The sequence below is a fragment of the Cheilinus undulatus genome, linkage group 2 (assembly GCF_018320785.1).
Source record: "Cheilinus undulatus linkage group 2, ASM1832078v1, whole genome shotgun sequence".
Classification (NCBI taxonomy): domain Eukaryota; kingdom Metazoa; phylum Chordata; class Actinopteri; order Labriformes; family Labridae; genus Cheilinus; species Cheilinus undulatus.
In genome coordinates this window covers 21,580,540-21,606,262 of record NC_054866.1, presented here as the reverse complement: position 1 = coordinate 21,606,262, position 25,723 = coordinate 21,580,540, and the positions used below count along the sequence as shown (strand labels likewise).

The 25,723-nt window shown below is 38.3% G+C and overlaps 1 protein-coding gene across 2 annotated transcripts in view; it reads left to right on the top strand.

Moving 5' to 3' along the window:
• The window catches only part of sez6b (seizure related 6 homolog b), a 295,405-nt gene that overhangs the window by 161,631 nt on the left and 108,051 nt on the right, over positions 1-25,723 (top strand). For both annotated transcript variants that reach the window (XM_041814108.1, XM_041814101.1), the window contains exon 4: positions 23,318-23,507. In XM_041814108.1, coding sequence (XP_041670042.1) covers positions 23,318-23,507 — 190 coding nt within the window. The remainder of the gene's footprint in view (positions 1-23,317; positions 23,508-25,723) is intronic.

The following is a 25,723-nucleotide window of genomic DNA, read 5'->3' as shown; positions in this document are numbered from 1 at the left end:
CATCAGCTGTCAAGTTTGACTTTATATATCAAACTAGTCTTGGTAAAAGCATATCTCTTTTCTGGTCTCCCTCCTCGCTCTGGCTTCAGCACACCTGAGTGCAATCTGCAGTCAGTGTGAAGGGAATAGTAGAGGAGCAGAGAGAGAAGAGGGTTGCACACAAACTCTGGAATAGGCCATTAGTTTCTTTTTGGTGTTTTTATTTTTCATTAGACAGTTTTTGGTTGGCAGCTCCAGAGGAAGATGACGGGGATGGTCTACCAGTCCACTGCTGGGATGGTTTTTCAAATCTTCCCTCCTTTTCTTGTTCCTGGCTGGCACCTACGACCCCTTTTAGGTTATTTGAGTTCATTTTTTCATCATTTGTATTTTTGACTGAACATCTTCTTTAATGCACCTTGGACCTTTTCTTTTAACCAATCACTGTACGGCAGCCTTGTGCGGGTCTCTTGTGTTGCTGGGCCACAGTGATTTAACTAAATAGGCTGTTACACATAACTATTCAATAAAGAGACACGGAAAATCATTTAGATGAAAGTTATTGGTGCACTTAACATCATAGCAGACACAGTCACTGTTGGAATTTTGTCCTTTAAATATTTTATGTTTTGTCAGGGTTCATTTATTCATTTGATTTACTGTATGCCAGTTTCACCTCGTATAACACGCTCATCTTTTAATGTCTTTGCCAGGCTTTCAGACATTTTCCTGCTGTGAACTTCTTCACCAAGTTTACAGACATATAACTAATTCACGAGAACTGACTTGAGGAGTCATGAAGTCTTGACCAGTTTAAACAGATTGGACAGGGAATCAAAAGTGTTATATTTCTATTATCATTATTATTATTATTATTATTATTATTATTATTATTATTATTATTGTTATTATTATTATTTAATCAACCATCAACATTTGGAACCAGAGATTTGAGACTTGTATCATATGTGTCAGGATGATGATATACTGCTTAACAATTATTGTCTTAGAAAAGAAACTCATTTTTTATAACCCTGTAAAGCTACATTATGTAATAACGCAGCATTATGTAATAACCCTAACAATAGGACTTAGTGTGGGCTCCAAGGTATGCCCTACCCAACTACCTTGCACTAACTCTAACTGCTTAGTGACTTATGCATAAACCTAACCCCCCTGCAGGGCTCTACACTAAACACCTACAATACTACCTTGCCCTAACTCTAACCGCTTAGTGGCTTAGAAAATGTGCCATTATTACACAATGGACGGAAAATGTATTACATTATTACATAATGATGATTATCCCACAGGGAGAGTGAAGAAATTAAACAATTAATGAGGATTAAAAACTAAGGCTATTGAAATTAATGTATTAACTGCAGTGCAATTAAAGTCCAAAATGAACAAATGAAAGTTTTTTTAAGTATCTGCCATAGGACAACAGGTGAAATTTAGCTATTGTGCTATTTCCAGCATATTTACATTGACATGTATTAATTAGGGCTTTTTAACGTTAACATGTTAAAGAAATAATGATACAATTTAAGTTTGACCACAGCTTCCTCCATAATCCTCCAGCACAGATGTTTCGGTGCCTGAAGGTGAAAGGGTGACAGGCAGGTCAAACGCAGCCAGCAGTGATGAGTGAGAGACAGACTCCTGGCCTGCTTAATGGCAAATTTCTTTTTTAAAAGCTGCAAAATGGAAGTTACGATAAAACCAAAGTTGAGTGATGAACCATCTTTCCACCAAAGCACAAGTCTGAAGTATGACCTTCAGTCAAAGCGCATTTTTGCTAATGTTAGCGTAAATGCTAACATCAATTCAGGATCCACCTGTGGCCATCAAGCTACACCAGCAGAGCTTTATAATTCAGTCGAATAATTAATCTGAAAGTCAAGAACATTAAATACATCTGATTCCCAAACACGCTGTTAAGAACTGCTTCACTCTTAATATGGACTTGAAATTTTTTGTTTTGAAATTTAAAGTAATTTGAGTTTTAAGCATTAAATGATTGACTACCAAAATTCACTATCATAAATGTGAATTGAAATATGAATCATTTAACACCCCTGTTAAAAACAGGTGATAAATTTTGTAGTCAATATAGAGCAAAAGAACAAACACAAACGGAAAAAGGTTCAACATAGAATAAACGTAATAAATTTAATATACAAAAGACTGCTAAACTGTGGTTTAGTATGAACATTTTCAGCATGTCATTTTAACACATTATGTGCCACTTTTATTTTAAAGGTGGCAGACATGTCTATGTTCATAAACTATTGCAAGTGCTGTCTGGAAAAGCCGTGGCATCCTTGGTTGCATTTTGTCTTATGTAGGCTGCAGATAAAGAGTGGTGGTGCTGCTGCAGAATTTTTTTTTGTTGATTCTAATCACTGTGGTGTACAAAAGCAGACTCACAAGTAGTTCACGATTTGAAGAATATCATTGTAATATAAAGACAGCAACAGATGTCTTTCCCAGCAGAGACTAAGTTTACTTCCTTTGTGCAAAAAAGTGAAAAAATAAAACATCCTTTACAGGTCTTGCAGCTGGACACAGTAGAGCCATGTTTAGGTGGTATTTCTGCAAACACTTTCTGTCTCAGGAAATTGAACGTTAAATTGAAGGCAAACTATTTTCCTGTATGTCTGCATTGAGATGTAAACTCCCTCAACTTGTTTCTTTGAGTCGTCACATCCATGCCATATTCCCTTGCTTCTTCTAATCTTTTGTAGATATGCAGACTTTGTTGAGATTTTGGCTTCCCAACTTACATGTATCCAAAGCATTCTCTGAACAAGTTTTAAGAATTTATTTTGCCCTTTTACTCTTTATTTTAAAGCCCAGGCTCATTTCTGAAATAGTTGTTGCTTCTCCTTGTTTGTTTCCTCTTCCCTTTGAAGATGTCCTTCAGTGTTTGTGAAACTCAGCGGGGTTTCTATTGTCTTTGTCAAGCGGACTTTAAAAGCTTTTCAGTCTCCACCTTGAGCTGCTCAGACGACCTTCTGCACATCTGCATTCACACTGTCCATGAAGCGATGATTACCTGGCTGTCCTGAGGGAGAAACGGAATAAAACAGAAAGAAAGAACTCTTCTCGTCTGGTCGCAGCGACACAATGTTCAATTTCCTTTCAAACAGCCAGACTAATCTGCAGCCTCTCTCTTTTGTGTTTGTAGCCGAGGCTCTGGTTTGATAGCAGCAGGGCGACTCAAGGACGAGCTGTGAAAGCACGCTCTAGGTGTTTTTTCCTTTCCTTTTTTTTTTCTTTTATACAGTTTCTCCTTTATCCACAATAAAGAGCGAGCTTGTCTTATGTTGTCTCTACTGTGACTCCATTAGCATGTATGCTAGTGCAAAACTATTTGTTCAGGTGCAAAAACCCACACAGACTGAAGCCTCACCACCATGGTGGTACAGAAACCTGTCAAAGGGGGCCTCCAGAGTACCTTTCTTGTGTGTGCAGGTAGTTTTTTATATGTGCAGTTTTTAAATACAATGCAGTGAATGACAACCACACAGGCACATTTTCAGCAGGTGTTGCTTTGCTTTTTTTCTATGTTGCAGTATCGGCTTTAAAATGTCGTCACAGACTCAAAGTTAAGAAATGTCCTCCTGAAAGACATTTTCATGGCTGTGAGCAGAGCTGACTGGAGCACCCCTCATTAGGAGATCACCGATTTATTTACAGATTACTCTATGAAATGCTGAGTCTTTTCACAGGGGTTGTGATTTTCAGCATGAAATGTTTTCAAGTTTTCTCTGGAGTACAGTTATCGTCTGAGATGTATTTAACAGGAAAACATTTTGAATAGAATTCAGGCTCATCTGTTCCTTGTTATTCTTCAGCAACGTTTGCTGCTTCACTTTCATCGTATTCACTAGACCTCCATTCTCAACCTGGTTTTTTGTCAAGAAACCTGTAAAAAATTAGGAAAATGTCAAGTCACCTTAGTAAGATTGTATGAATTAAAAAATAAACAATCTACTTCCATAGGTCTATACAACTCATGACTGTTACGCACTATTAATGGGAAACCTGAAGCTGGCATGTTGCAAAAAGCCACCCTATCCTGGCAGGGATGGAGAAGATACAGTTTTATCTTAGCCAGTATTTCCCAATCTTTGGCCAGTTTCACAGGCGAATAAGAATACTTGTGAATATTAATGGCAAAAATTTGCGGCTGAAAAATATGCCAATTATCAAACAAGCAGATAGTCAAAAACTATAATACGAAATGTTACCTAAAAGATAGGTTACAAGAATCGTTTAATATAAACTCAAAGTAAGTTTATTATAGCCTACTTCCTGCTTTGTGCTGGGGTTATCTACATAACACAGCACATGGCTAATTAAGGCAGTGAATATCCATGTGATAAATCTGGATGACGTCAAACAAAGCTGAAAACTATGCAGTGAAATCGATTATATGGAAGGATTTTAAATTAGTCATTGTTTAAAGAGGATATATTTTACCCTTTTAAGACAAGTTTATATTGTTCTCAGAGGTCCCCAAAATATTCATGTGAAGTTTGTTGATAAAAAACACTCCAGTTTTTGATTTTTGTATGTCTAAAAAACTCTGTTTCAGCCCTGCTCAGAGCAAGCTGTCTCTGTGTTTGTGGCTTTAAATGTTAATGAGTTGTCTGACTCCACCCCTCTCAGGAAATGGATGTGGCTTAATGGATGTGGCTCTCCTTATCCTCCTCTCAGCTGGCAGCTGATGGATTTTTACTGATTCATGGGGGATTGTTGACAGGCCAGGGGCACATGTTTTTGTTAGAAAAGCCTGAAGAAGTAATTCTTGTATAATATGTCCCCCCTATTAGGAAACAAAAGGGAGCTGCAGATAGCTGAAGGACTTAAACACATGCAGTAGCCCGGGCGGCTTACGGCCTGGCCAACGGAGAGTTGTAGTGGACATCAGTGTGTGGGTAAATCTTCCTTTGACCAAATCTCTGATAAAGAGGAAATGAATTCAACACTGAATCATGTTGTGTAGTAAGGCGTGGATCTTTAGGGCCGATGGTGAGAGCACCATTTCACTTCCCCATAGCTGGGCGTTCATGCTCGGGGCATCCTAGCTAATCAGCAGCAGCAGTGTGGGAAGAGCCATCAATAAGAGGAGGACTGTACTGAAATACCCACAGTGAATGCTCTTGGGGTTTTTTTTGGACTACTTGGACTGCTCCAAATAAATCCTGATGGTAGAATTTACTCTTTTAGTGGAGGTTACAGTTGAGATCATCAGTTTATGAGGGCTATATGGAACAACTGACAGTAAGACTCAATTTTCAGCTGTTATCAGAGTCTAAAAATGGCGTCTAGTTAACGGAGCACTGGTCAGTTATTTGTTGGGATGATTTGTTGGTGTTTTCAGTGGAGGCTGGCATTTTGTCGTTGTAAGATGCTAAATTACAGTTGCAGCTAATGTGCTACTGGGATAACTTAGAGCTAACAATGCTAATGTCTAAAAATGTTTTTTTCATGTGTTAAATGTAGGCATATATTGTGCAACTGATTGCATGTGTCTAAGTAAAAGCTTACAATTTTGATTACATTTGTTTGAACAACTTAAAGGCAAATGATGTATAATAATAATGACAAATTATGTAATGTCTTTTACAAGGTCTGTTAATGTGTAGTATGCAAACAAGCAGGCTGTAGTAACTCTGTAGTTACAATGCTACACACACATAGGCTGAGAGTGGAGAGATGTCAGAGTCATGGCCTTGCTACTCTTGCTGAAGCACTATCAGGAGCTGTTGGAGGTTCAGTGCTTTGCCCAAGGGAACTTTGACAGTCCTTGGGAAGTGAATTGGCAGACTTAGCTATAGCTACTGCTATTTTGTGACAAAATGTGAGAAGTAGAAGTAAAAATAAATCCTCAAGTATACTGAAAAGTACGTTTTTTCATTTGAATCTCTCTTGGCTGATGAAACATCACTGAACTAGTTCCAGGAATTTTATTAACTTGAACAATCTCTCTTGGAATGTACAGATTTGTAACTATATATAACACTTTAAATATTAAAATCTTAAATGAAACATCTAGAGCTTTTGTTACATTAACATTTTCTTCCTCAGAATGATAAATCCATCTTCAAGCAGCAGAGCATATGTGAGTATAAATCTGCAGCCTCTGACTTAATAAGTGCTGTAGCAGAGTGTTTTTACACACGCCTGTTTCATATGTTTACATGCAAACGACACCAGCCTGCTATAAAATAAGCACACATGCTTTTATACACATGCATCGGTCTGTTATGAGTCAGTATATGACTGTTTATGAGGGAGATGTTGAATTACTCAGGCTCATTAAACCTGCCCCTAACTGCCTCCTCCCCAACTCTCTTTAGCAGAAGCGTTGTTTTATGCTTTATTCTTCACATTTATCAGTCTGAGTGCTGCGGTCCTGTCAGTTACAACATAATGTCATCATATACAGAGAGAGCCTCTGCAGACTGAAATAGTGTAGGATTAATTTTCATAGAAATTGTTCTGCTTTTTCTTTTTTTAGCTCTATTGTGCAGCTCAGTGTGCACAGGGTGCAGCCAGCCGGGGTCCCATGTCCTGAGGGGCCCCCTGTGGAGAAGGAACTATTAGGAACTGTTTGTGCATGGATGAGGCCTAAGCACAATGCAGGTTAAAGAAGGGGCATTGATTTGCACCCTGTTTGTCTTGCTTTATTGTGATTGGCCCACCTGACTCAGGACTTTTTGACCATGCTGACCATATACTAGTATTTATAGCAGAACTGTGCATCACTAAATTGTGCACCAAATTCAGACTGTAAATAAGATGTGGGCTGCACATCTAAATCAAGTCTATTTTCAGCTTTTAACAGAATATTAATTTGAACATGAAACAGCAGCAATGATAAAGCCCAGTGTGGTAAATAATAGATAAAGCTGTCAGAAGTTGTGTGCTTTAGACAAAAGAATAATTATGGTGACAGAATAAAAGGCCTACAATTAGACAGAAGTGTGTTTGAGTGTATTTTAAAGTGGATTAGAGGCTGTTAAGTGAATGCTGCATTAATAGTCTTATCTGTGTGCTCATTAAGGCTGCAGAGATACTCACAGGCTCACACTGGCTGTGAGACCATCTTTTAAAAGAGGGAACATTTGTGCAATCTATTGCATCAATCACTCTCGGGAAAATGATGAAAGAATTCCAGCACACTTAATATGCATCTGTGAGTTTATTTATAATTAATAAGTGCTGTACAGTTCACTAATGTAAGCCCCTCACTGGTTGACAGTCGTTTTTTTAAAAGAGCTCCAGGCCGAAAATGACCTGGAAATTATCCATTTATAACCATCTGATATCATAAATATCACGTTTCTGCATGAAGACAAAATGGTTTCAACACTGAGAAGGTCATTTAGTTTAATAAGTTCACTTTTGCTCAGCAACAAACAAGTTTATGTAACGTGTGCCAGATTAGTAAAGTCAGAACCATAGAAAGCAGTCCAAACAGGCAGCAAATCAACTAGAGAGCAAGAACATTAATGTCTTTATTACAGAAACACACATAAATCAAAGTGCGGTTCATATCAGATAGCTTTTATTCTCTTCCCCTTTCTTTTCACAGCAGAGCCCGGTTCATGGCTAAAAATGAAAACTAAAGAAATGTTGGTCTCTAAAGAGAACTGCTCTCCTAAACTGACAGAGAAAAAAAGATGGTTATTTGCAATATTTTTATGGTAAAGTTCAAACTTTAGATGGCAACACGATGAACTTTTTTCAAAAGACAGCATCGTAAGCGATGTGCTGAGAGAAAGGAGATCAGTTTCATCGCAGTCAGCAGAGCCAGATCTAATCCTGTTGTTTCAATTGTTTGAGCCAATGTTATTCTGCCCTCTTTATGTTTGCCAAGCTTGTAACAAGATTCTTAACCTCTTCACATAAGGCTTATCTGCTGTGATAATAATATACATTGTCAGAGCCAGACTTTCTTGACCAGGGTGGCCAAACTGGGGTGATGACCACCAAAGAGGATTAGGACCAGGGGTGAAGGTGAAAATAATGCTGGGCACTTCCAGAATAAAGTCAAGATATCGAGAATAAAGTTAAACCTTATTAGAGTAAAACAAACAGCAGATCTTGACTGTCTCTACTAAATGCCATGTATTGATGAACGTATGAAACTATCCTTCAGAACTGGATTTAACAACAAAGAGAGTCTTTCTCTCTCACTTTATAAACGCTGTGTAATTTTCAGTGTTGTCAGTGTTACGTTGTTAAGGATTAGGCAGCTCCCACTGCTGTTAGTCACTTCTGTAGTGACTAGAAAACACAGAAAGTGTATTTTGATTTTTATTTATCATATCAACTTTATTCACAAAATTGACTTAATTCTCAACAGTTCAGCCCTTTTCTCTAAATATGTTTCAACTTTATTCCCTGAAATCTTGACTTTATTCTCAACATTTTGACTTTTATCTTGACCTTTTGACTTAATATTGAAATTGTATTTCAACTTTCACCATTTCAACTATATTCTTAAGTCCTTTCCCGTAGATGACTCAGGAAGCATTTGCACAAGCATATAAGTATGAAAAGCATTTCTTTTTACACTTACTGATCTCCCTTAATTTGTCTAAACAAACAACTAATTCATAAGTATCAGTATACATTTGTTTTATTCTTGGGTACACACACACACGCCCCCCCCCCCCCCCACACACACACACACACACACATATAGTGCTTAACAAATTTATTACACCACCCTAACCAAAGTAAGGTTGGCCAGCTGCCCTAAATTAACAGCACGGGTAATTACCAAAATCATTTTTTTATGTTTCTGCAATGGTTAATACACCAATATGTAGAAGCTCTTTAACCCAAATGATATTTTTAAAATATAATTATTATTGTTATCCATGAATTTTCAAATTTACTGATTTACAAAAAACTGAAAAAAGTAAAGCACATTATTATTTCTTGATTAATATGTCAAATTATAGTTGCATTGCTGCATTCCTCAACAGAAAAATTAGTATTAGTGGTTGAATTTTATGCCTAATTTTATGATTAATTTCTGACTTCTCAGAGAAGCCCAGTGAGCCGGTTCAAATTTGGGTGAATTCCGTTTGAAATTCCTCATTCCTGTTCAAAATGGTAAAACGTGGAGAGCTCACTGAAAATGAAAGAATCCGCATTAAAGCACTTCATGATGCTAGATGGTCTTTGATACAAATATGACAGGTGGTCTAATAAATTTGTTGAGCACTGTATATATATATATATATATATATGTATAACTTTTATAAAAGAACACAAGAGTATAAACACATACTGTAAGCCCTCCTGGCTTCATTTTAAGGATTTTATAAGAACATTTCAGAATTCACAATTTTAAGCACTAACAAAAGAAAATGTGCCACATTGAAATGCAAGCTTAATAAAAGTCTAAGTCTTGCCTCTGACTGGGCACATAGCCAGTTTTGGATTTGGCTACTGGGTAGCCAATCAGATTTCCAGGGTGGCCACAGCCACTCTTGGTCACCCCTCAGATTGGCCCTTGAGAGGGCAAGTCAGATCCACACTGTGAGTGTAAATAATTAGATAAATTCTATTTGTAATGGAACCATGTACATTTTTAACCCCCTGAGACCGACTTTGTCATGTACGACAGGTTACACAAAGTTAACAACTTTTGAATCATAAATCGTTGCTTTTTTTTTTTTTTTTTTTTTTTAACTTTGGAAGCGCTCCATTTTCTATTCCAGTGATGCTATCCATACCTTATTGAGGCTTTTTCTAGCAAGCCTGAAACTTGGGTGACTTTCTGGGGCATTTAAAGATTACATCCATACCAGTAACTCTGATAGAGCTCCAGGAAATACTATTTAAAAACTTTAAACTCAATTTTTCAATCGTTTCTGTCGGCAGTGGTTATTGCTATCCACTGTATGTTCAGTTTTATATCCCACAATGCATTGTGACTGGGCTGTGACAACCAATGGAGGGCCATTCTGTCATCCCGCCACACTTCATCAAACTGTGCATGTCTTTACACTACAGATCCTGGAGGAGACCGTCTGAATAGCTCATAGTGGAGAGATAAAGAGACAGAGAGCCTGTGATGTGTCCCTCTGTGTCTCTGCAGTGCACTGTTGTTTTGAATAATGGCATGAATAGAGTTAACAGAAATATGAAAATTATTTTTTAAATAAATATATGAAAATAGTTGTTTTTGTCTCTCTAAACTGTTTTTAAGTTGTCAGTTACATGATTGAAATACAGATATCAATTAATCAAAAGTTTTAAGGACTTTTTGTTACAGAATCATTTTTTTTTTCACTTTTTGGTCCCCAAGAGATCGGAGAACAAGTATGTGAAAAAAACAGGTTTACTACAGTCTACTGTGTGTCACAACTTAAAATCTTTGAGATTTATTTTCCATTTAGTTTTTTCTTTAGTCTTTATAGTCCCATAACTTTTCAGAAATAAATTCAAGTGACATTACTGCATCTCATATATTCTTAAAGCCCAGGATGTCCTGAAAACAATGTTTAGAGCTTGACTGTACATCACAGGGTTGCTGTTTTACAAACTTAAAACAAAGAGTCCAGACAAGACAAAATATAAGAGGGCTGAGAGCCCTAAACATAAATGCTGTCATCTGATTGTGCATTGTATCAGATTTAACTTGGCACTAGAACTGCTGGGGAGCTCTGCACACCTAAAATGTTGGGAGGTAAAATTTACATATCATTAGTGTAGACTGATTTTCATAGAGTGCACTGATCAAGAGCAGTTATTTAACCACATAGAATGAACAGCTGATTAACCACAGAAAGAGCTGGGTCACTGTTGGATGATAATCCATCAAACCCAAAATCAAGGACTGGGTACCCGCCACCTGACTCTCCCTCACTCAATACATATCTAGTGACACTTTACATTCATGAATCTCCCTACCTGTGGTATCCCTGTAGGAGCTTAGTCTATGGCTGAGGCAGGACAGCAGTAGACAGAAGGCATTCCCATATGATGTCTATGGTTCATCTACTTACATAAAATTCAACAGTGGAAAAACATAATTACATTTTTTGTTATGGGGTAAATTTTAGCTGCATGGTGATTCACCACATGCTTCACAACACTCTGTCGCAGACTGACTGATTTAAATGTTTTGTTAACACAGAGTCAGACACATTTGAAAAATAGGCTTGAGTTGTGGTCAAAGTGTTACATTTATGTCTTTTATATGTTAAGATTATATTAGCTTCTATTGCCATTCTTAGTCTATAAACAAAACTGTGGTAAACCCTGTTGTAATTATAATAAATAGATACAATTAAGATTAATAATTAATGGGGCACCACCCTGAAGAAAGATGATGTAGAAGGAAGAAAGAAAACTCTTTGAACTCAACCAGCTGATTGCTGACTGCGCTGAAACCTGAGCTAAAGCTGGGAAAACAGAGCAACAGTGAGGGGCAGCTGTTCTGCTGCAGGAGAGTGGGAGTGATAGGGAGACTCCTGAAGAGGAGGAAAAGAGAGCTTTTCTAGTCTTTGACCCCCTGCAGCTTCTCCTCAGGTCTCCTCCAATCAGAGACTCTGAGATTTGGCTTTTCAAGCTGCAAAGCATCCTGGGATGGTGCGTCTTATTTTGCTTGAAAACTATAAAAACATGCTTATGCAAGTCTTGTTCACATGGCCGATCCCCAACATGAGCATAGGCTACTTTTACAAGCTGTAGGAATTCAGCTTGGCTAATACAAAAATGCACAATATTTTAAAAGCCTTATGTTCTAAAATACATGTGTGAAAATGTGCCTAATCAACACTGAAGAAGATATACAAGGAGAGTAAAGTCTAAAGTGGTCCGGAAAATGCATACATTTATATATAAGAACTGATCAGAATTCAGGAAAAATGTTTCTGGGAGACCCCAGCAGAGAGAAAATATTAAGGATTGACCAAGAGTTGGATTCTGAAGTACATGCTAGTTCGCCATGCTATAACATCTTTACCGACTAAGTGGCAGTGTGAATACTCTCCCTCTATAAAGTTATATTCTACCTGTTCTGTTTCTGGCTGTGGTCCTGACAGTTTCGACAGTTAGTGAGCAGGAAAAAAAGAACCAGGATTTTCATCAGCAGCAGCCTCTGCTGACAGGCTCTGCGATGCCTCTGTCTATCTCTGTTCCCCCTCCACTGTGACCCACTTCTCTGCTCAAACAGATGTTCCCCCGACTCCATCATTTACTCACCTCCCTCTTAATTAATGCCGTTAATTAGCACACACCACAAACAAGCATCCACATAGGAACACATGCAGCCTGTATGATATTTGGATCCCATGGCATGGATTACAATATAACTGGCATGTATAAAACACCGCATGATGTATTTAAGGGGCAGGTTCAGCAGTTTATAGAGCTGTAATTATGAAGGATGTGAGGAAATGTGGCGTTTTGAAGATGGCGAGCAATTAGAGGTAAATGGTCCCTTTATTCTCTGCAGGATCTGGATTTATTCTGCAGGATAAAATCAACAAAGGAGAGAGAAAGAAGAATACATACAACATTCGACACGATTTTGCATTACACTGGATCTCCCTCATTTCTCCCGTCTTCTTTGTGTTGCTTTGTTTATTTCCTCTCGTCTCTTCACACGCACGCTCTCGTGCACACATAGACTTTGATCCATTAGTCAACACTATATCCCAGGGTTCCATCTGTCCCTGTTTTGCTCTCATCCTCGGTCCCGTCCCCCAAACTTGCCGGCTTATATTTAATGAGGGAGTGTCAGTTGAATTATTCAGCTGTCATTTGTTGCCTTTATGAAGTAAATGGATGTCAGAGAAGCTTTTCTCTTTACACCACGGTGCTCACTCTTCTCTATTCTCTGCTGCGTCGCTGCGGGAGAAGAGAGTTTTTCATGAGAGTTTAGTTATTCACTGTGTAAATATGTTACATGATGGGAGCAGGAGTAGAGGCGTTTAGGCAGAGTAACTCATGCGGGTGCAGCCAAGTTGGAAGTCCTCATTTGTTACAACCAAGGCTGTCAAGCAAGATTTTAAAATCAGGATTAATACATGAATTTCAGTTACAATTAATGGCATTTGAATAGCATTTTTTGCCACAAAGACTTTATTATCAGCAAAGTCAAAACTGTCATATTGTCTTCATCTGCCTTCTTGGATGACAGCATTACACCACCAGTTCTGGCGAGTCCTTTTAACATTGTGCCATGCTTCCTGAGACTCTTTCTCTCCAGTCAGAGTAGAAATCATCTCGCTGTGAGGGACAAATGTGCATAAGCATCTGAGGAGGATTTCAGGGGCAGCCTGGTCTGACATTTTTTTTAGACAATGTTAGTGGAGAAAAGGGCTTCAGTCGTGTCTTTTTATATTAACTGAGGAATTTTGTACCAAGAAAAGTAAGATATTTGAAGGTACAGTGAGTATTTAGCCTAGGAGCATTTAACAGAACAAACTTGGTCAAAATAAAACATAATAGTAATATAAGACCTATCTAAATGATTGTTAATCACCTAAATGAATAAGAATTAACTTGAAGTCCATGCATACAGAATGTGTTTTTTTTTTTTCAATTTCTTTAGAATACTCTACAAAAAAAAAACAAAACTAGTTCTATGTTTTGTTTATATTTTTTTAAATTAAAAATGAGAATGGCAAAAAAATGATTGTCCCCTTTAATAAAACACTTCATACTGAATATGCGGTGTGAGTCAAAATAAGTTAGATATCACTGTAAATTTTTTTTTTTTTAATTGATATGCCCTGTTTAATCTATCAATAATGTGTTGGTTATGATAAATAATGGATTCTTGCCTGTGTTTGTTAAAAAAGTCCAAAGATGGAGAACCTAAATAATAATCCCACATTAAATTGCAGTTGCAATGTTTGGGGGATGAAAGAAAAAATCGTTCAGCCCTAGTTGGGACCCTCCTGAGGTTCAGGTGACAAAAATTAATAACCTTGATTTGAAATTGCATATTATACACATTGTAAATATATATCCATAACATTTGTGCAGCTTAAATAAACCTTTAGTCATTAGGTGAGATTTATAATGAATTTAAGTAATGTTTAAAAAGAATCCTTAAAATTTAAGTTTGCAAACGCCTGTTCTTAAATGTGCACAGCTATACGCAACCAGCTCCAGAGACAGTGGAGGTCCCCGGGTCTGGCACTGTTATTTTTGGGGTCACAAGCTGAAAAGTTTGGGAACCTCTGGCATACGTAGTAGGACACATAACATTGAGTGAGGAAGGAAACAAAAGAGAGAAAGACATAGAGAAACTCAGATTAACCACAAGTAGCCTTAAAAGTCACCAGCTAAATATTACGAGTTATGTTCTGTAGATAATTTACCATTAAAGCTATTCCAGAGGAATGTGCAGCCATGATTTAACCTTTCACGTTTTGCGCACTTGCACATGAACTTCCAGACGTTCGTGGGTTTGTTTAAAACACTTCCACTGTAAGAACACAAGCACATCAGCTTAGCGTGGCATCATACCAGGGGGCATCTCGCTCTACTGAACAACATGTGCACTTCACACTTGCTCACTCACACATGCTGCTGATAAATGTCCGTATCGTCCGTTATTCACACTCTGAAAATATTCTGCACACTCAAACACAGGGTTGGACTGGGGAGGAAATTCGGCCCTGGCATTTTTGACTCGGACCAGCCCCTCAAAGCTGGTCAGTATATAACATAATGTTACACACATTCTTCTGTCCCCCTTCCTACATATAGCTATGAAAAAACATCAAACTACGACATAGTAGAGAGCAGGGGTTCTCGACGTTGGGGTTGGGACCCCATTGGGGGTCGCGAGAAACTGAGATGGGGTCTCTAGGTGCCTTAAAAAAACCTAAGAATATTTTTTAAATGACACTGTTGCCACTTTACACCAATTTTGCCAAATGTTAACATATTCTTGCCACTTAAAAAACATTTTTTTCCCTCAATTGTTAAACCCTTTCCACCACTTTTTCTGCCTGTTTTTGCCACTTCTAAACCAAATCTTGACACTCTACACCTATTGCTGGCTCTGTTGTCCCATTATTGCCACAATTAACCTCTCTTTACCACTCTCTAAGCCACATTTCACAATTTGATATGCCCATTTTTGCAGTTTTAACCCATTTCTTCCCATTTCTGCCTCAGCTAACCCTTTTTTGCCAGTTAATATCAATTTTTCATCCCATTTTCACCAAACTTCCACCTACTTTTGGCACTTTAATGCCATTTCTGCCACTTTTGATCCCCTTCAACCACTTAATATGCCTTTTTGCCACTTGAAACTATTTTTGCCTTTTTTGGGGGGGGATATTTTGGCCACTTTTATCTCATTTTTGGCACTTCTAACCCATTTCTGTTACTTTTAAAATCCAATTTCACCACCTTTTTCACAAATTTTTTGTTGCCATTATTAAACCATTTTAGATATTTTTAACTTATCTTTTTTACTTTTTAACTTATTGCTCATGATATACCAGTCACACACCTGCCTCTCCTCCTCCATATGTAGCTGCAGCAGCATCAGACTTTATACTGTATGGAGTGCAGAGTCTTCACAAGTTTTGCGCATCTCAACAGTTTTTTGTTCTAATTTGACAATTATTTCAGTATCCAGTCGTAATCCAACTGTTTTCACGATTAGTTTCGTTTTCCTCCAGACACTCTAGTTTCACTTTCTAAGCTGGAGCAGAGTGGGGAGGGGGAGGGCATTAAATGGACCTTCTAGGACTGATAAACCACTGGCATCTTGTGCATGAATATATCAGATTGTAACATAAATAAGTAACTGAAATAAGTAATATAAAAATTTATAGAAAAATAAAATATACTAAGGGGGAGGGGGTGCCTTGAGCCCATTTAGATGCACAGAAGTGTCCATTAACATACTTCACATACCTATGGGTCCCACACATGTTTAATTTGACAGAGTCAGATGCCCTTTTAAGGTCCTCAGCCTTGATAAAGCTGATGTCATCTGGGGAAGTGGAGGTAGCACATGCTGTGTGTATTCTCTGTGCAAACAAATATCTACTGTAAGTCTTCTGGACTTGGAAAACAGTCACTGATGGGGATATCCGCCATCATAGATTGCTCATGGACTTCATCGTGGAATACATGGCTGCTGGCTTCTGCATACCATAAATGGCAGCGGTGCTAACATTAGCAGACTCTGTGCAAATGGTACTTTTCATTTCCCAAAGTTATTTGTGTCTGCATATTTGTATGCATGCCAATTCCGGCTAACTTCATTCTAGCTAACAGTGCAGTTCAGAAATATTCTGATGTAATTCTCAGCCATTATTGCTGACGTACTTGTCGGGCTGCAAGTCAAGGATAGAAAAGAGGAAAGAAATGAAAGGCTAAAATGCAGGATCTGCTATTGTCACACTTTAGTTTTTATGTACATGTGCCAAATGTACATCTGTAAATGAAACAAAAGATTCATGTGTTAATACTCTCTGGTTTAGAAATTTAGAAATGGCTTCACGTCTTTGTACGTTTGCTGCTGGTCTAAAATGAATAACCAGGAGTGGGATAGACAATGTCTGAAGAAGTATTCAGAGCTGTTAAGACTGTCACTTCCCATACAATCACTTGTATAATCATCCTGTGAGCTCAGATAAACAACAGAACAAAAAGGCAGTTGCTCCCACTTCTGCAGCTCTTAACATCCTCACTGTGCTAATGTGCAGCTTTGTCTGTAATTCCTCAAACAGCTGAAGTTCCTTTTCCTGCAGTGAGTGATTCAGATATAAAAGTGATCCATTATGTTGTTAGTAATAACTCCTTCTGCCCTCATGATTATGTTTGTGAGGTACAGTTATACAGAAGCTGGACCGGTGCCAGGCCAAATTGGATTACGTCTCCAATGTTCCCTCAAGTGTTTTATTATCCCTGAGCTGAAGGCATAATGTGATTACTGTGTGATGCCCTTTGTTCAGCGCACTATTATCCTGATGCTGTGTCCATGAGTTCATTAACGGCACATTATGACTTGTTATACACAGCCACGCTGCAGAGGCCGAGCCGCGGCACTGTGACTCACTCATGGTGCGTTCAGGATCCTGCTAAACGTGGGCTGAAAGTAAAGTTTCAGTATAAATGAGTGCACTGTAATTGAATAATGGACTGTGGGAACAACATTATATAAGAAGTATTAAGTGGGTTTAAGTGTTAACCGTCATCAATTCCTCCCTCATTTTACATTTTTAGCCAAGAGGAAAACTTTGAACCTCTGTTCTGAACTGCCTACATGAAGCAAGAGTCGCAAAATGTTCCATTAGGATGAAAACATTTGAATTATGGGACAAATGGTTTTCTAAATGATGCATTAGCTTTTATTCCCTATCAGGTCTGCACTATGGCTTCATCACTAGTTGGAATTTTCTCAGTTTTTATAAAGATAGACTAGTTTTTCTTAAAACCATTCCAGAGATACTCCTTTGATCTCTTACTTCTCCCCCATACAGAGCAATGCATCAGCTTGATTGTCACATAATACAGAGCCAGAAGGGGCAAATATCAGGGGGTTAGCCTTAGCCAGTATGGCCCAGAGCCATACTCCAAGATAGCTTTTGTCTTAAAGGGCAATCATATAAAATATTTTCAAGTCAGGATGTGAAAAATGCCCCAAAGAACAAAATAAACATAACATAAACACAACATAAACAAAATATCAGATATTTAAACTGAGATTTTTATCATTTCATTCAAAATTTTAGCTCATTTTGAATTCTGATGGCAGCAATGCATGTAAAACATGCATGGACAGGGTCATGTTTACCATTGTGCGGCATCCTCTCTCCTTTCAGCGACAATCTGTAAATGTCTGGTATAGGGGTGTTAGAAAATATTGATACACTGATAAATCACAATATTTCACGGCGCAATGCAGTATTGATATTTTTTAATTAATAATTTACCTTGTTGGTGCAGTAGTTTGTGGTGAAATTTCACCCCCTTTGTGCCAATACACACCCCTAGTCTGGTAAATGAGGAGACCATTGGCTTTGGTGAAGGAATGTTGTCTCATTCTTATCTGATGTAGGATTCAACAGTCCTGGGTCTTTGTCAGAATTTTTATTTTATGATACGCCAAATGTTTTGTACTGGTGAAAGCTCTGAACTGCAGGCAGGTCAATTCAGCACCTGGACTCTTAAACTGTGAAGCCATGCTGTTGTGATGGACGTGGTATGTGATTTAGCATTGTCTTGCTGAAATAGTCAAGGCCTTCCCTGAGAGAGACAATGTCTGGATGAAAGTATATGTTGCTCTAAAACCTCTGTATACTTTTCAGCATTGGTAGAGCCAAGCTGCCCGCGTCATAGGCACTTATGCAACCCCATACCATCAGAGATGTAGGCTTTTGAACTTTGTGCTGGTAACCAGCTTGGATGGTTCCTCTGCTCTTTAGTGTGCATGACACAGCATCTGTGTTTTCCAAAAATAATTTCAAATTTAATGCACCTGACCACAGAACAGTTTTCCAATTTGCCTCTGTCCATTTTTAATTAGCTTTGGCCCAGAGAGGACAGCAAGACAGATCATGTTCACATACGGATTCTTCTTTTCATGACAAAGCTTTAACTTGAATATATGGATGACATAATGAACTGTGTTGACAGGCAGTGATTTCTGGAAGTGTTCCTGAACCCATGCAGTGATTTCCTGCTTGTTTTTAATGCCTTTCCACCTGATGGCCAGAAGATCACCAGCATCCAGTACTGACCTTTGTCCTTGTCCCAGAGATTTCTACAGATTCTCTGAATCTTTTGATGATATTTTGTAATGTAGATGGTGGGATATTTAAAGTTTTCGCAGTTTTACATTGAGTAACATTTTTCTGAAATTGTTTCCTACTTTGTAGAGACAGTTTTTTATAGATTGGTGAACCTCTACCCTTCTTTACTTCTGAAAGACTGTGCCTCTCTAAAGTGCTCCTTTTATATCAGTCATTGCTAATTAGGGCTGAACGATTTGGGAAAATAATTGAATTGTGATTTTTTTCCCCAACATTGTGATTGCCATTTGACATGCGATTATTCCTTAAGTTCCTCATCTTAGGTGTTTTCCAACAAACACAAGCAATAAATCCTTATATCTTATAATCAACACAATATTAGATAAAAGTTGGTCTGAACAATTTAGAAAAAGTATCTTAACTGTGATGATTTTGACTCATATTGCAAATCAGATATGAATTATTGTATAGAAGGGAATGATAATTCTTATGTCATCCTCATATTTAATCAGAAAAATGTACAAAAATGAAGAAAGTAAGATTTTTTGTAGAATATTCTAAAAAATGGGTCTTCACTGTTCTATTGTGAATAAAATATGGGTTTATTAGATTTGCTAATCATGGCATTCTGTTCCTATTTAAATTTTACACAGCAACCTAGCTTTTTTGGAATCAGGGTTGTATGTATGTATGTATGTACTGGAGAGTTATTGACAGTGTTTGTATTTGCACCATCTGAAAGACAGATCATCCATCCATTTTCTTTTTTTCATCCGGGGCCAGGTTGCGATGATGGCAGGTTTAGCAAGTCATACTAGACATCGCCCCGCCCAACATTTCCCAGGTTCATCCTGGTCAGGTAAGATATATAATTCCTTCAGGGAGCTCTGTGTCTGCTTGAGGCCTCCAGGTTGGACCAGCCTGGAAGACCTCCGAAGGGGGGAAACCAAGAGGCATCCAGATCCAATGCCCAAACCCCCTCACTCCTGTGGACTCTCTTTGGATTTGAGAGCTCCTAACCCTGTCCTTACGTCTGAGCCCAGCCATCTGCCTGAGGAATATAATTTTGACTGCTTGTATGTCCCATCTCATTCTTTCAGCCAGTGCCTAAAGGTCATGACCCATGATAGTGGGAATGAAGATTGACCAGTAAATTGAAAGTTTTGCCTTCCAGCTCAGTTCCCTCTTTACCATGACGGCCCAGTACAATGTCTGCGGTACTGCTAAGACCGCACCAATCTCCCTGTCAGTCTCATGGTCTACTCTACCCCCACCCGTGAATAAGACCTGAGATTACCAGTAATAGACTGAGATGTAAAGTGTTTGCCTGGCCTTTGAGAGGGTCAGCTTAGATTCTATAGTGGTGTTACCTGATAGAGACTTTAACTAGTCACCTTCTCAGTCGCAGACTTTGTTCATTTTCTGCCTTGTTAAATTTAAAGATAAATCTTACATAAAGCTCAGTCACCAAGACATCTACCTGTACACGCGATGCATTTTCAGACCTGTCAATAGTTTGACATTTCATGTTGTCACCTGTCGTTCATCCTGTCAGAGGATCCACATCCCCACAGCTTCTGTGCCGCTCCTCAGGAGATCTGTGGATTCATCTCCTAGTGAGGAGCGGCAGGAGGTGGTCGATATGATCTGTAAGGGCCACATAGAGACCAGACGCCTCCTTCATTTTAACGCCTGAATAAAGATGGCCCTGCTGTGATAAAAGCTGATAAAAGCCACATTTCTCAGCAGACGAGCTGTCAGCGAAGGAGACAAGCTGACGATTATCTTTCCTATCTGTGTTTAATCATTGAACTATGCACCGTCCTCTTGGCTTTCTCCATTTTTCTCTCTTTTGATTTTAGTCTGAGTGTTCAGCAAAGCTTTAAGTGCAGGTATTTGTAAAGGATAAAAGTGTTAATCACTTTTCCCACCAAAGAAAGCATGTGAAGGTTAAGACAACTTACTGCAGGTCATTACTCTTTACAGATTTTTCCTTTTCATGCAAATTTAAGAGCAAACATGCCCTTGAACTGTACAGGTAATAACCTTTTCATTGCAAAGCGTAAGTGCAAATAATTTCAGATAAAATTAATCTACGACAAGGGCGCCCTGCAGCAGTTTAATAAAAGGAGCATTTTATTATCTGATCTGAATTTGGAGAAGTCTCTCTGCTGAATGCTGCACGCAGTGGCAACAATAATGGCTGCCATTTTAAAAGGAACTCAGTGCGAAGCCTTTATGCCAATTTTGAAATTATACAGAATAATGTGGGGAGCTGCTGCTGCAAAGTGTGAGTGAGTTGGGTGCAATTTTGATGTGAATGGCCGTGACTGCAAATACATATTATGTAAATAGATAAATTTACATCTGATTTCCATATGCATGGAGTGTAAGGCAGACAGAGGCTGTTTGTAACCAGTTTTCTGCTCATACTGTGAGGTTTGTAAACAGCAGGACTTTGTAAAGTGGTTCCTGCTTTCTTCCCTGCATAGTCTTTCAATGAATCTGGATCAAGCTGATACTTCTTTTGGTCAAATATGTGTCAGCAAAAAAGAAACCACATTTAATAACCAAATTACAAAGAATTATCTTGAGATTGTTTGGTCCTTTTCTTGGATCCAGCTGCTCCACATGGCAAGGAAGAAACCAGCTACAGGATCCAGACCATGCTCCAAAACCATCTCTTTTATTAATCACTGCAATAATGAATGAGGACATCAAACTGTATCAATGGAACATGTAGTGATACCAGACTATTACAGACCCAGTGTGTCACCAATATGGCGTTCCTTGAGGATGAGAATTGTTCATCACTCCACAGTCACAGAGCTTAACAATGTCTCCCCTTTTTTTGGTTCATAAAGTTTGCATTCAAATCCCCCATAGACATTAAGTAAAATTAAAATATTGCAGCACTTTATATATTAACTTAATCATAAAAGTCTCAAGAATAACCCAAACAACAGAAATGTTTCATTCAAGGTACATTATTTAGTGCGTGGAGTAATTTGTCTAAACAGCAACTATTTGCCTGTAGTTAGTAGCTGTAATTTGCCTGTGGGAAAATACCTTGTCAGTAACAGTGAAAATGCAGGCCACAAGATGGATTGATTGAAGACATCTTGCTTGTGATGGGTCATGGCTCATGTTAATCCAGAGACGGTATTCCTGTATTAGGAACTAAACGTGTTCAACCGTATTTCTTTCCACACGCTTGTCTTTCCTCCTGGGCAACCCCACAAAGTGAAGCAGCAGTTCCAGATAGCTTAACTGCTAGAAAGCACATCCAGAATGTGGACATGAAGGTGTTTAAATGTAGTAACTCTGACCTAAGATAACTAAAGATCTTAAATATAGCTTTAAATTAAGTGATAAGGTGATAGTATTACGCCCAGCCTCACAAAAAAGTGACCTCTCCTCTCACCCCCAAGATGGCAAGCACAAAGGGACGAGGAAACAAGCTTGCAGTCCATTAAACAAAATTTAATTATTTCTTTTCTGTTATCAATACAGTTATCTCAGGGAGAAATAGCTAACATAACAAACAAAAATACTCGTAGAAATCAAACAACCTACCGATCAAAAAACAAAGAAAATATATCAAATCTAACTGGCCCCCTAAGAAAAAAAATGAGAAAATGCTTATCAAGGCTATCCTCCCCCACTTACCTGGACTGCTTTTACTTCAACTCTTAGTTTAAAGTTTTACGAAAATACAAAAATTATGATTCACAATACAATCCTAATTCGTGAAAGAGCTGTGTGGTGGCGAAGTTGGGAGCAAGGTAGGAGGGTCAGTGCCTCCGCTCTTGCAATCTCTTTTTAAAAGGTCAGCTGTCCGCTCCCAGCCAATCTCCAGCAATCACGCCACAGCTCCTGTCCACTCAGCGGCTGATGCACTCATTCAATTCCCTCCAATCAGGAATCACACCTGCAGCACAGCAGAAGGTAGGGGAGGCACACAGACACAGAGAGGGAGGAGGAAAAACAACACCAGTCCTCTACAACAATAACAAATACACTGACTAAACAATACTATAAATTATGACTCACAGTCATAACAATAGCCAGAACTACTTGCTAGCTAACTTTTAGTGCTGAAGATGCTAGTTTTGCCATTGACTTCATTGCACAGTCCATAATGTCATCACCTCTCCCTGCTTGCTTGGGACTGTCTGAAAAAGCCAGCATAAAGAAAGGGTTGAAAAAAATCAGCCTTATATGTTCACATATGTTCACCCTCAAACTCTGGGAATATTTGTAGATTTTATATTTTTTGGGTTGGTACCACGCTCAATGTAACTGTAATGAGCCCCTATTATTTCTGCACTTGTTTCCCATCAGTGTGTTCACTCAGTGGCAAACAACTGAAACTGAATAATGCATTTGTTTGACCATATTCTTTTCATACGTTTCCCTCTGAGATTGCTGTGCCGAACGCTCTTAGCTTGTGAAGGATGCTGCTGGGCCGGGATAGTCACTGTTTGCCTCTGGCTTAACGTCCTCAGAGACTCAAATCCTGTTTTTTACACACATTAATGGTCTTATCCTTTCTCTGTTTCCAGGTGATGAATGTGAATCTGTCTGAGAGAGACAAAGTGGTGTTTGAAGACCTAGGCCACGGGGAGAACACCATGCTGGCCAATGAGTCCATCCTGATGAGAGGGCTGGTCGTACGAAGCCACAGCAATCAGATCTCCATCCGCTTCCACAGCCCAAGGTCTGAGGTTGGATCGGTCTTGCTCAGATACCAAGGTAATCTCATTCGGACTGTTAGACCAGACTCAAATACGAAGCTTTTAGGTTGAAACTGCAATTTCAAAAAGTAGTGGCTTCAATAACTTTGGCACTCTCTGGATCTTTTTATTTTGTTGGTTGCATAAACCAATTTTTAATCTTCAACAGCATTTTAAAACTTACTCACCTTTAAGTTCATGATTTTTTAAAAGTCTAATATTGTTTTTACTGTCAGTGTGTTATCTAATCAAGGCTTCTCCAGCCTTAAATAATGCCTCCAAGAGATATAACAATGAGCACATTTCCAATTTTTTGTCAGCTCAGTGCTGTTTCTTTTGTGCAGTTGACTTTTGCTCGTCTGGAGGAGTTCTACATGTCAGCAAGTTCATATAGCTCCAAAGACTTAAACTTAGATTTTCTGCTGCCAAAACAAAGGCAGCCCATTTTTAAGTGTGTTACATAAAGAGTGTAAAAGTCTGGTCTGGTTTGGTCTTTTCTGGGTTACATTGGTGAAAAGAGGAGAGATTCTCCATGAAATCTCCACTATATTGCCAAACGTATTCATTCACCCATCCAAGTAATTGAAATCAGGTGTTCCAATCACTTCCATGGCCACGGGTGTATAAAATCAAGCTCCTAGGTGTGCAAACTGTTTCTGGGTCAGTGACAAACAAGGTTTGACAAGATGAAAAAACTAAAATTTCCCAAAAACTAGTTTTTAAAGCATACATTTGGTTTATCAGAATGTAAATTTTGTATTTTGGTTGGTTTCAGGTACTTTAAAATACAGTTTTTACATTTTTTGTCAAAAGTTAGACTAAAATGAGCTGGAAAATGTCAAATGGTATAACCACAAAAAGAATTAAATTATTGCACATTTTGTATACCTGTGGTGTATTTAAAAGTACTCATGTAAACAAGTGACTCATCCTCAAATATTACATGAAAATAGATTTTATCCAAGAACCTTAAATTTGAATTTAATGCTTTTTTGTAATACTGAACAGGGGACATGTGCCTAAAATATTTTCCTTTTCTAAATAACTGGTGGCAAATTTTGCAAAACAAGGTTTAAAACCACTTGATCCCCTTGTGATAGAAGAGTTCTTTCCATGCCATATTCATTTTTCTGTATATTTTAATATTTTGATGAAAAACAGTGGTTACACCAGTTGACAAAGAGCGCTTACACCACCTGACCATATTGTTCTTATATGGTAAAACGCCATGTTTGTTTAAGAATTTGATACTGACATCACACAGTATATTCAAAAAGATCAACTGAACTGATTTTATATATTTGTTTATTCATTTACTTGATTATTGACAAACTTATCTGACAACAAAAATAGTTGGACTGAACTCACATCTTCTGGTGTGATCAGTGAAAATCACACACAGAATCACCAACATGGGACAGTCCTGGCAGGGCCAACATGCACCTGGAACATGTCTAACATTGTACCGAGGATGGAGACAGGCTGTGTCTGAAACCACACACTCATTTACTACTCCCTATCCACTATACAGGGAGCAGCATATAGTGGACTGCAATACACAAAAATGATTTCGGACACTACTCCAGCTGCGGGCGATGACGTCATTGCCATTTCACAATTAGAACATTGAGCAAAAATTTTCATGACAACAGCTGAGGATCGAAATTAAAGATAGAATTTCACTGAAAACTGATGCTAAACGTATTTTCACAAAAATAAAAATACTAATAGTAAAAAAGTTTTGTGACTTTTTTGTGACTTTTGTGTGTATTAGAACTTATTTTCGCATAAAGATCATGGTCTCATGTCTTGTAATCATCATAGGGGAAAAAAGTTACTTCATTTAATATCCTTAACATTTTCGTACAGATTAAAAGCAACAGACAAAAAAGTATAAAAAAGTTTTCACATGTGTTCCCGTGCTCCTCTCATTTGTCCGTCATGTTTAAGAGCAGCAACCACAATACATGATGGTAAATATTTGCTGGGCTAATGACCATCGGCTATTCACTACTTCTCACAATGCATTGCGGGATAGAATGAGTGCACTATATAGTGAATAACAATACTGACTCAGAATGGAAACATGGTGGGGTAAAGCATTGGCTTCGCTACAGATGGACTGTCATGGCAGAAGCATTGCCTGCCAGTGCCAAAAGATGCACTGAGAGTCTCACCCATAGACTGTAAAAAGGATTGGACAAACCCCGTGTGACATCAGTTGTCTGCCTACAA